Source organism: Pelophylax lessonae (genome assembly GCF_965119305.1).
Source record: "Pelophylax lessonae genome assembly, chromosome: 8".
In the NCBI taxonomy this organism is placed as follows: domain Eukaryota; kingdom Metazoa; phylum Chordata; class Amphibia; order Anura; family Ranidae; genus Pelophylax; species Pelophylax lessonae.
The window spans coordinates 260432995-260445816 of record NC_138775.1 but is presented as its reverse complement, the minus strand read 5'-3'; the positions used below and the strand labels follow the sequence as shown (position 1 = coordinate 260445816).

At 41.4% G+C, this 12822-nt stretch overlaps 1 protein-coding gene across 1 annotated transcript in view; it reads right to left on the bottom strand.

Annotated features, from left to right (window-relative positions):
- Positions 1–12822, bottom strand: part of ADGRL4 (adhesion G protein-coupled receptor L4) — a 294420-nt gene that overhangs the window by 139770 nt on the left and 141828 nt on the right. Inside the window, exon 4 of the mRNA XM_082265059.1 lies at positions 6560–6706. Coding sequence (XP_082121185.1) covers positions 6560–6706 — 147 coding nt within the window. The remainder of the gene's footprint in view (positions 1–6559; positions 6707–12822) is intronic.

Sequence of the window (12822 nt, the reverse complement as noted above, 5' to 3'; positions counted from 1 at the left end):
TGCACAAATGAGAACTCTGTGTATACCTATATAATCCAATAAAATGACAGCGAGTGACATCATGCGTGGCTTCTTCCCCCATACGTGTTACATCCTGGACCCCACTGACGAAGTCCTGCCCAGGACGTAACGTGTATGGGGAAAGGAGCCACGCATGACGTCACCCGCAGTCATTTAATTGGATTATATGTATATACACAGAGCGCTTGTTTGTGCACTCGTGACAAGTGCCAGAATTGCAGGTAGTTCTACATTTATTGAATAAATGATTATATAACAGAAATAATTTGATTCTTTCTATTTGCTTTTATATCGATATCCACGTTCCTATGGAGGAATTGGCTGTCTCAGGTCCACTCGGGCCATTGGGAGACTATTAGATCCCTTCATGGGAATGCTTGTTTGACCATCCTATTGGTTCAGGAGGTCATGGTCCTAAGGTGAGCGGCCATCTGTGTGTATGGTGGAGGTGCTGCACATTATATGATGCCTGCATGTTCAATCTAGAGACACCACTTTGCACCATCTGGGATCTTTTTTATGAACTTTTTATGGAAATTTCTTTTGACTTTCTCTTATATATTTTATTAGATTTATGTTTTTTAACCTCTTGCCGACTGCCGACAGTAATCCTACTGCGGCAGTGCGGCTCCCCTGGGTCCAGCAATGTAGACCTATGTCACTGGACTCCCAGTGGTCTCAGCGGTGCGTGCACGCTCCCGGAGGCTCGCTCCCGCTGTGTTTAGACACATCGGGAGTCGGGCCAGAGAAGAAGAGGTGGTGATTACCGCCTCTCTTCCCCGATCATCGGGGAAAGTGTGAGAAGACCTGCCTGCTTATGTAAACAAAGCAGGCGGATCTTCTCAGTGACAGACAGGGAGAGATCACAGGACTCAGCATAGCTGAACCTGTGATCTCTGTCTGTGTCACAGAACCCCCCCCCCCACACACGTCAGAAAGTGTAAAAAATGTCAGTTAGGGGTCCGATCTGTCCGCCACAATGTCGCAGTCCCGCAAAAAATTGCAGATCGCTGCCATTACTAGTAAAAAGAAAAAAAACAATAAAAATGACATAAATCTTTCCCGTAGTTAGTAAATGCGATAACTTTTGCGCAAACCAATCAAAATACGCTTATTGTGTTTTTTTTACTAAAAATATGTAGCAGAAAACAAATTGGCCTAAAATGTTAAAAAAAAATTGATTTTTAATTTTTTTTTTTTTGGGAATGTTATTTAGCAGAATGTGAAAAATATATTTTTTTTTTTTTTTAAATTGTCTGTCTTTTTTTGTTTATAGCACAATAATTAAAATCGCACAGGCGATCAAATACCACCAAAAGAAAGGTCTATTTGTGGGAAAAAAAGGACGTCAATTTTATTTGGGTACAGCGTTGCACGACCGCGCAATTGTCCGTTAAAATAACGCAGTGCCGAATCGCAAAATAGGGCCTGGTCAGGAAGGGGGTCAAATCTTCCGGTCTTAAAGTGGTTAAATATGAATATTTCTTGCAGCCCTATTTTTTTATTAGCTCATTTGAAATTTGAAGGTGATGTGTAATTGGCCTTGAGTGTTGAGCTGCAATTATTAGTATTTACTTGTGCTGATTTTTTCTAGTTTAAATTTAACATGATTCAACTCCCCTGTGTCAGCCAGTGCGGCTGCAGGGGTCGGGAAGGAGAACCGACAATGGATGGGCCATTGAAGTCTAGGAGTAATGGCATTGCTCTCAGGCATTACTAGCCATTGTTTGAGCGTTCTCTCCTTTTCCCTGCAGCCAACACTGGCTGACACAGAGGAGATCACGTGACCAGACTGGAGTGGCCTGAACATAGGTAAGTATACAGTTTGTTGTTACACAGGTTAGCTCAGGGGTAGGGAACCTATGGCTCGCGAGCCAGACGTGGCTCTTTTGATGGCTGCATCTGGCTCGTAGACAAATCTTTAATAAAGGGTGGCGTGTCCGGACATGAGCCGCGCTGGACGTGTAGTCCCAGAGCTCAGCCGCGTCTACCACTCAATCCAGTGCCATCCGCGTAGCTGTGCCTGTGCCCGGTGCCAAGGAGATTTCTGCATCCATCGACGGTACACTTTGTGGGCTACCCACCGCTACACTCAGTTCGTCTCTGGGTGACCGGATTGCCGCGATACGGACGAGGGCCTACTCGCGGTACCGCCGCCAGCTCGTGTGCTGTGCATCTGAGGGGCTTGGCAATCCGGTAAGGAGACCTGCCATCCGCTCCCTGTGCCCTGACAGACACGATCTCCTTCTCCTCTGACACCCGGGGACCCATAGGAGCTGCCTCTCACATCCACTTCTGAAGCCTTCAGCGGCCGGCCACCATTTTCTCAGGGCCTATACTCACCTCCATCACTCGCAGGCCTGCAGGCGCGTCACCACTTCGGCCTCATTGCATACCTGCCTGCTCTACTCTCTTCCCGACCGGAATCCAGGCACTTTCACACGGCTCCATCTACTCACTGTATAGCTGCAGCCCATGAATATGAATAATAACCTCCCTGGCGGTATGATTATGTCAGGAATTATGTACCAAAAGCGGTACAATTTTTTTCACGGAAATTTGGCGTTATGTATTATAGGCCTACAATTCTTAGTAATTACTGACTTAAACCTGACCAAAACAAGACTCTAGTAGACATCCCAGATGTGATAAATTTGAAACACAAACGCATGAATTATATTCTAATCAATAATATAATTTTATTATATAATAAAATTATATTATTGATTAGATTATAATTCATGCGTGTATATATATGTATAAGTATATATATATATATATATATATATATATATATATATATATATATATATATATATATATATATATATATATATATATATATATATATATATATATATATACACATACATACACATACATACATATATATATATATATATATATATATATATATATATATATATATACACATACATACACATACATACATATATATATATATATATATATATATATATACATATATATATATATATATATATATATATATACATATATATATATATATATATATATATATATATATATATATATATACATACATATACATATATATATATATATATATATATATATATATATATATATATATATATAGCATTGTTGCTGCAGGGAACAGAACTAGGAAGTCATCAGACCGATGGAGGAGCGGCGGGGATCTCGGCTGGCGATCACAGCAATGGGAGATCATCGCTGGATCACCAGGAGAAGGTAAGAGACAGCGCTGCGCGCTCTGCACATCTACCCCGAGCGTGACTCGGGGATACCGATCCTAGCCTGAAAAATCCACCCCGAGTCACGCTCGGGGATACCGCTAAGGCGGTTAAGTAAAGGTTCCCGACCCCTGAAATATAGTGGTGTTCATGGCTCTCTCAGCCAAAAAGGTTCCCGACCCCTGGGTTAGAACATAACAGGTGTTAGGGGTGAAGGAGGAATTAGGTTTTGCCCATAATTCTATTTTAACTGCAGTAGAGGTAAGTTAGGTCTCCAGGATGCCTGTAGAGTTTTGCAGAGCTGTGTCAATCCCAGGAATGGATGGACAGATATAGACATCCTTTGGCAGGTAAAACAGCTCTCATATATGCATTTCATCTCTGTGTTTAGCTGTTTGCTTGGAGTTCAGCTTTAAAAAGAAGGATAACTGAAATCTTCTGATTGGTAGCGACGCATAGCTGTACTCAGAACTTTTTATCTGTGGATTTGTTCCATCTGGTAGAATCCTGTTATTTACTTGTATTATTTTAGCAATGCTATTATAATTTAAATAATAAGAATTATAGTCACACGGGGCCTATGTTGGGAAATTGTATGGGGCAGCTAACTGCGCATTATTCTATTTGCTTGTTACATACTGTTTATTTCATATATATATGTACGCTGGGTAAACCACTAAGATAATTATTCTAGCTACTTGGAGAATGTAATTATTAGCATTATTATTATAGAGCAGGATTTATATTTTTTATTTAGATTTTGTTTCGTGAACAGGCAAAAAGTCCTTAGGGCCATGTCACATGGGCAATGCTGATGCTGTTGACACTTTGTTAGCGGCAGAATCACTGAAATGAAACTTTCTTTGTCATTGCTAGAATTAATTTGGTTGTTGCCTGCAATGCTACTGAAGCTCAATGGCTAATGAGAGAGCAGTGTCTAGGAGACATACCAATAGTTCTGTAAATTATGGAATGTCTCTTTAGGATCACTTAAATGGGGAGGGAGGAGCTTCCAGTGTCTGGAACAATGCAATTAATGGGAGAATAGAGTTGTTTATTGAAAGTATTAAAAATGTACAGATCGAGCCAACGCGTTTCAAGGGAACTGTCTCTCTGTGGTGGTGGATGAGGAGGTAATAATGGTGGATTAACCTGTTGGTGCACGCTAACAGAAATGGATGGGCTCTGTGGTTATACCAAAATTTCTGTAGAGAAAATAAATGCAATGTCACATACTAGGGTTCATTTACTAACACTGGGAAGTGCAAAATCAGATGCAGTTCTGCATTGAAACCAATCAGCCAGGTACCCACGCACATATCTGGTGGGAATGCCCTGTGGTGCGAGCCTTCTGGTCCAAAGTACGCGATACCCTGTCCACCATGTTTGGCACCTCACTTGCCCCCGACCCGACATCTGCTCTCCTGAATCGCAATCCACCTAACCTTACCCACTGTCAATTCAAACTCTACCTATATGTTACGACTGCTGCAAAGCAAACCATCGCGAAAGCATGGAAAACCCCCACGCTCTGTCATCTGGCTATGCTACACAGGGTTACCCAAGCCATGCTACATGCTAAAACGGAAGCAATTTTGTTGGGCAAACTGACCCCCTATGAACGGCTATGGCGACCCTGGATTGACCATTGCCTCCCACCAGGCCTTGACGACAGCCTTGTACTCACCTGATTGGGCGTCCTCATTACCGTCTCTCTTTCCACCTGGGCCCCTAGGGGGGTTCGAGATTCCCCCCGGGCACCTGCTGTTACCTCCCCCCCACGACCCTCTCCTACTTACCCTACTTTCTTTCCAACCCTGCCAACCCAGCCCCCCCCCCTACTCGGCCCTCGGCGTACCCAATTAAGAGCTATACCTTGGTTTTGGTTGAGACCCCTCTGTGTGGGGGTCCATCCACGCAGTGTGGCCTCGGCCACACCTACAGTTTGAGCGTACCCTCATTGCTTCTCAGACAGGACGCCGGGTCGATCCCATTTACGTATCACATTGTTACCTGTTATTTGAATGTTATATGCTGCAGTTTTGTATTTTAAAGCGCCTTGTTTTATCAAGGCATGTACCTAATATTTTCACTGTATAATGCTGTACCATGTTTCTTTTGCCTTTAGTAAAAACCGTTTAAAAGAAACCAATCAGCTTCCATTTTTTTTTTGTCAAAGCTTAATTGAACAAGCTGAGGTTAAAAGCTGATTGGCTACAATGCACGTCTGCATCAGATTTTGCACTCTCCAGTTTTAGTAAATCACAGTGTAATTAGATACAACAAGTTGCCCAACCCCCTAAGCTGAGCAGCGATATTAGGAGAGGAGTCTCTTACCCAGCCATTATTTCGGACAATGGGTGTTCCTACCTTCCCATTCAAGTATAGTTTCTGCTGAAGCGATGGCGCTGTTGCAGACCTCCGAAAAACTGTAGACCAGCACCATCATTTACCTGCAGAACCATCAAATAGCTACCAGTAACCATTTAAATCTGTCCATTACAGTATCCAGCTCAAATTAGAATAAGGTAAATGCGGACACTTATTAGTGTACCACTTTCTAGCCCTTTGCGCACAAATTGCTTTTTGCTACAGCCAAATATTTCAAATTTTGACTTATAAGTCTAGAGCAGCGTTTCTTAACCGGGTTGCTGCGGTACCAGCAGTGGAAAAGCAAACCGGGCCAAGCAGGGCCAAGCAGGGCCGAGTAGAGCCGAGTAGAGCCGAGCCGGTACTTGCAGTGGAAAAGTGCTAGTATGTTGTTCTGAAGCAGGGGTCTTCAAACTATGGCCCTCCAGATGTTCAGGAACTACAATTCCCATCATGCATAGCCATGTCTGTGAATGTCAGAGTTTTACAATGTATCATGGGATGTGTAAATCCTCAACAGCTGGAGGGCCGTAGTTTGAGGATTCCTGTTCTGAAGTAAAGTCTAAAATGTTATATTTCCCATCACTTTCTGTCTTGGTGATGGTAGTCTCTGGGGCAAATAAAGAAAGTGAGTGTAGCCAAGGGGGCCACAGACAGCAATAAACACCTGATTAGATTAGATTAGAGTTCTCATTCTTCCTTACTTATTCCAAAATTAAAAAAAAGTACATTCACTACTTCTTTCCAGAAAAATAAAATGTTGAAAGTAATTAAAGCAATATCGAAAACTGCAATAATACCTTTTTGTCATCCATTTTATTTTTAATAAATGTAATTATACTGAATATTACCTGGAGGAAGAATCTCTCCTTTGTAAAGCTATTGTAATTAAAGAACACAAAAAGTTGCGTATTCATGGCAGCGCAACTTACCTTGACAGTAAGTCCCGTCGTCTGGCTGAAAGTACAGGCTTCCTGAGGACGACTGATAACCTTCAAGACACGAGCAGTTGAACCCTCCGGCAGTATTTTCACATCGCGCGTGGTCTCCACATTTGTTTTCACGGCATTCATCTATATCTGCAAACACCATGTCAAATTGGAGTTTAATGACATACTTACAGAATGTAAACTTTTTCCCCTTGTTACTAAGCTTCCAGTGGTAAAGACCCAAAATTGCAATTTAATGAGGAATACAAAAAAAAAAAAAAAAAGAAACGGTATTCGCACAATAATTTTGTATCAATGAGATATAGAATATTAAAAAAAAAAAGAAAAAAAAAAAGTAAAAAAAAAAAAAAGGGAAAAGTATAATTATTTCCCACATCAGAAATTCCTGTTTCATTTGGATAAGGAACATAGTGAAACATATTTAGATATCTCTGTATTCAGCTGCAGAAAAACTAATATTCTGCTCTCATAAATTACCTGAAAATGTCCCTACTTAGTCATGTTTGTAATTAGAATTATGAAAATCCATAACTTAGGCTAAGTAGGGAGTTTTTCAAATGAACTGCCACATACTGTTAACGCCGTTTAGTTGTATATTTGGCTGGCAGATCAGTCATAAACAAGGAGGCAGAGGAATTAAGAAGATAGATCGTATTTATGAGTTTAATACATACCAAAGATTTATTTACGTGAAGCTAGCTGACAAAAATGGCACTTGTTTTGCTAAGTTTATAGCAGGTATCATGTTTTGTGGGATGCTAAAAAATATACTTTTTTACACTTAAAGCTGAACTCCAGGCAAACTGCTAAGTGGTACACAGATAAAATTCATATACTGCCAAAGAATTTGTATTTTTGTCCAGCCATTCCTGAAAATTACACAGCATAGCCCACCCAGGTACTTTTCTGTTCCCTGGCCAGGGGTAGGTTTATTAAAACTGGTGCACTCAGAATCTGGTGCAGCTGTATATGGTAGTCAATTAGCTTCTAACTTTAGCTTACAGTGCCTTGAAAAAGTATTCATACCTCTTGAAATTTTCCACATTTTGTCATGTTACAATCAGTGGCGGCTGGTGCTCCATAGGCGGGGCCCCCCCCCCACCGGACCACACCAGCCTGCACACCATACCCCCCCAGGTCACCGATTCACTCACCCTCTCAACCTGGACATGTGGAGGGCAGTCGGCAGTCATCAGCAGTGGCGGCGGCTTCCCCATCAGTCTCCTGCGTCTCCTCCCTCCTTTTCCTCGGCCAATGGCATAGCTTCACCTTTCAGCCAATCGGGAAACAGGTCTCAGAGACCCGCTTCCTGATTAGCCAGGAGAAGAATCCATGTGACAATAGCGAATATTCATTCGCTATTGTCACACAACAGGGTGGGCTCGGGGCGCAGTGCTCTGCGCCCCGAGCCCACCCTTTTTTGAAGCCTATTAGGCTACGTTCACATCTTGGCATTGCTATTTACAGGCGTTTTTTAGGCGTTTTTTCAGGCGTTTTTATGAGCGGTTTTTTTGGGGTTTTTGTGCTGGCGTTTTTGTGCTGGCGTTTTTGTGCTGGCGTTTTTAGGTTGACTAGTAACCAATGGAAAAAAATAAAAACGCCTGTAATCTGCCCAAAAAGAAGCTCATGTACTTTTTGAGCGTTCAGATGTGAACAGGGGCCATTGAAATGAATAGGATTTGTCTTGTTGGGCGTTTTTTGAGCTGATCCTAGAGCAGAAAAACGCCCCAAAAACGCCCCAAAACGCCTACGTGTGAACTTAGCCTTAGAGCCTCTGGCTCTATTCACGTGCTTAAAAAAAAACAAAAAAAAACATTGGAATCCATGCATCCGGCGCCCTGCATGTAGATTAGAGGGCCGGATGCATGGATAGGGGGGCGGTGCCTCTGTGTCCCCAAGGACGGGTGACAACCAAAATTGTAAATGTATTTTATTGGGATTTTATGTGATAGACCAACACAAAGTGGCACATAATTGTGAAGTATAAGGAAAATGATAACTGGTTTTCAAATTCTTTTTTACAAAATTTTACAAATAAATATCTGAAAAGTGTTCTGTGCATTTGTATTCAGCCCCCTTTACTCTGATTCCCTAACTAAAATCTAGTGGAACCAATTGCCTTTAGAAGTCACCTAGTTAGTAAACAGAGTCCACCTGTGTGTAATTTAATCTCAGTATAAATACAGCGGTACTGTGAAGACCTCAGAGGTTTGTAATAGAGTCTTAGGCTGGCCATACACTATACAATTTTCTTGTTCAACTTTCCTTTAGATTTACCAAAACCATGTAATATAGGGTCAAACCTAAACACTTTCAATTTGTATGCAATCAGGCAGGCCCTTGCACTACATAGTTTAAGGTAAATCTAAAGGAAATTGAATAAGAAAATTGTATAGTGTATGGCCAGCCTTAGTGAACAAACAGCATCATGAAGGCCAAGGAATTGACAGGCCGGACAAGTAGAGCATTAATCAGAGAAGCAGCCAAGAGGTCCATGGTACCTCTGAAGGAGCTGAAGAAATCCACAGCTCAGGTGGGAGAATCTGTCCACAGGACAATTATTAGTTGTGCACTCCACAAATCTGGCCTTCATGGAAGAGTGGCAAGAGGAAAGCCATTGGTAAAAGAAAGACGTTAGAAGTCCCATGTGCAGTTTGCGAGAAGCCATGTGGGGGAAACAGCAAACATGTAGAAGAAGGTGCTCTGGTCAGATGAGACTAAAATTTAACTTTTTGGCCTAAAAGCAAAATGCTATGTGTGGCGTAAACCTAACACTGCACATCACCCTGAACACACCATCCCAACTGTGAAACATGGTGGTGGGAGCATCATGTTGTGTGGATGCTTTTCTTCAGCAGGGACAGGGAAGATGGCCAGAGTTAATGGGAAGATGGATGGAGCCAAATACAGGGCAATCTCAGAAGAAAACCTGTTAGAGTCTGCAAAAGACTTGAGACTGGGGTGGAGGTTCACCTTCCAGCAGGACAACGACCCTATACATACAGCCAGAGCTACAATGGAATGGTTTAGCTCAAAGCATATTCGTGTGTTAGAATGGCCCAGTCACAGTCCAGACCTAAATCCAATTGAGAATCTGTGGCAAGACTTTAAAATTGCTGTTCACAGACGTTCTCCATCCATTCTGACAGAGCTTGAGATATTTCGCAAAGAAAAGTGGGCAACAAAGTAACTCTCTAAATCTGGTAGAGACATCCCCAAAAAGACTTGCAGCTGTAATTGCAGGGAAAAGCGGTTCTAGGCTGGAGCTGAAAGAGAAAAGCTGAAAAGAGGGCTCTCCACTACCCTTAAATCTTTTCTAGGAGACAACCTGGATAGCATGGGAAGACCTGGAAAGCAGGAGGCTTGAACAGCAGTCTTATCCAGGTCAAAGGGAGAGAACTGCCAGATGCAATATGCAGCATGCTTTTATGGGGACAGTGTCATAGCTAAACCTAAATCCTTTGCTCAGGGACAAGGCAGTCAGATGGGCTAATATTTTCAAGAAAGGGGACATAGAGCTCCTGTAATTGTGGGACTTTGCTAAGGTCCACTAAGGGGACATAGAGCTCCTACAAGAGAAATTATTTTTGGTAATTCAAGAAAGACTGATATCATTCTGGAGGGAATAAGGTGCCGAATCTGAAACTTTCTGTGTTTAAAATGAAGTTGTCCTCGAGTTGTTCTACCAAGTCAAATTGGCCATCCTATAATCCCTTATCCCCGTCCAAGTTGTTTTCCCTCAATAAAACAACAAAAACAAGTCCATGGACTGGTTACTGGCTTTGTGTGGAAGTTGGGAAATGCGTGTTGCTTGGCTGTGCATAAATAGGAGGACCAATTAATCCAGTGGCTCTTTAGGGGGCAGCGCTGCATATCAATGCTCTCCTTCTACAGGCTAGGCTTAGTTTAAAAGCTAAGTGACACTTACAGGTCTTGTTCACTTCCCCAGACTGTGACTGGTCAGTGAAAAGAGAAGCAGCAGAATGATGAGTTTATCTCTCTGTCACTCTGCCCTCTCCTCTTATGAACATATCCCTTGTTAGCACACGAACACTGAAAATGAATTGCTCCTTGCGCAGTTTCTTTCTCTCCAAGGCTGAGCTCTGCTGTACAGGGACTACAAGAGTACTTATACTGCTTTTATTAAAAAAAAAAAAAAAATAATAATAATAAATTAATTAATTATTTAACCACTTGCATACTGCCTAACAACGTTTTACGTCCTCACAGGCAAAGTGACTTAGTACTACGTCGCTAGCGCACGCTCCCGCTCGCTCACGGACCCCCCCGTGCGTGTGAGCGGCGGACCCAATGTCCACCGCTCACTCGCGATCGACGGTTACACCGGGAGAAAGGCAGGCGGCTAATGTAAACAAAGCCGCCTGTCATTCTCCCCTGTGTAACAGCAGAGATCATACGGTCCTGCTATGTAGGACCGTAGATCTCTGCTGTTACATAAAAAGCCACATCCAATCACAGTTAGAAGCACGCCCCTAGGGACAGACTTAACCCCTCCTTCTCAAATAAAGTTAACCCCTTCCCTGCCAGTGTCATTTTTACAGTAACAGTGCATATGTATAGCACTGATTATTGTAGTAATGTCACTGGTACCCCCAAAAGTGGCAAAAATGCCAGTCAAGGGTCCGATCTGTCTGCCGCAATGTCGCAGTCCCGCAAAAAAAAATTGCAGATCGCCGCCGCCAAAATTACAAAAATCTTTCCCTTAGTTAGTAAACGCAATAACGTTTGCGCAAACCAATCAAAATATGCTTTTTGCAATTTTTTTTACCAAAATATGTAGCAAAAAACAAATTGGCCGAAAATGTTAAAAAAATTTTGATTTTTACATTTTTTTTTCAGGAATTTCATATAAAAAAATGTGAAAAATATTGTTATTTTTGCAAAATTGTCGCTCTTTTTTGTTTATAGCGCATGATCAAAAAATCGCACAGGTGATCAAATACCACCAAAAGAAAGCTCTGTTTGTGGGAAAAAAAAAGACCTCAATTTCATTTGGGTACAGCGTCGCACGACAGCGCAATCGTCCGTTAAAGTCACGCAATGCCGAATCGCAAAATAGGCCCTGGTCAGGAAGGGGGTAAAATCTTCAGGGGTTTAAGTGGTTAAAGTATATAAAAAAAATATAAAATATATATGTGCACTTTTATTTCTGCCTCACGTTCAGCTTTAAATGAATATAGCTACAGCTCATATATTAATATAAGTGGAACAGTGCACAAACAGATTCCATGTCATTTAATTTATGAAGCATAGAAGCAACTCTGTCAAACATATAGAAACACGTGCCTGCCGATTAACCCAACCAATGATCTGATGGTATGAGAGACTGTATACAGTCATATTATTATAAAATATTATATTTTTAAAAATTCCCCAAATATCATTACAGATTTAGTCTTCATGTTATTATTTGGAGACTATACCAACGGTGAAATTAAGACAGGAATATTTTTAGGTTTAGCTGAAGGAATGTCAGTAATTTGGGGACTTCCTCTGTCAGGAAGTTGTGTATACAGTGAGTCACATAGAATTACAATAAGCTCAGCTTTACTGGAAAACGCCATTAACACAAGCTATTTATTCAAATTTTCCAGCCATACTGCATTAAAACAGCCAAGGAACGAAAATAACAGTCTGGGTAATTTAATTTTTATTTTTCTATGAGTTAAGTATGGGGATAGAACTAACTTATTTTCTTGGCAATTCTGCAAATGATATAATGGAGAGGGACGCATAAAATAAAGCACTGAGATATCAGGAGCAGTTCTCACAAAACGTGAAAAGATCTCCCAAGCCAAGAGTGTAAGCTGAGAAATTGATAAGCAGAAAGGTGAGCGATCGTTAAATTGTTTGGAGAATGTTAAGTGTTTAAGATTGGTCGCTGAAAAGTCTCTGGTTTTCTGATTGGGGCAAATTTAAATATATATCATCTATTACAGTAGATACAGAGAAGGATACTTCTGTTAACCACTTAAGCCCCGGAAGATTTTACCCCCTTCCTTACCAGGGTTCTTTTTGTGATTTTTTAATGCGTGACTTTAACGGACAATTGCGCGGTCGTGCAACGCTGTACCTAAACAAACTTGACGTCCTTTTTTTCCCACAAACAGAGCTTTCTTTTGGTGGTATTTGATCACCTGTGCAATTTTTTGATCATGCGCTATAAACAAAAAAAGAGCGTCAATTTTGCAAAAATAACAACATTTTTCACATTTTTTTTTAAT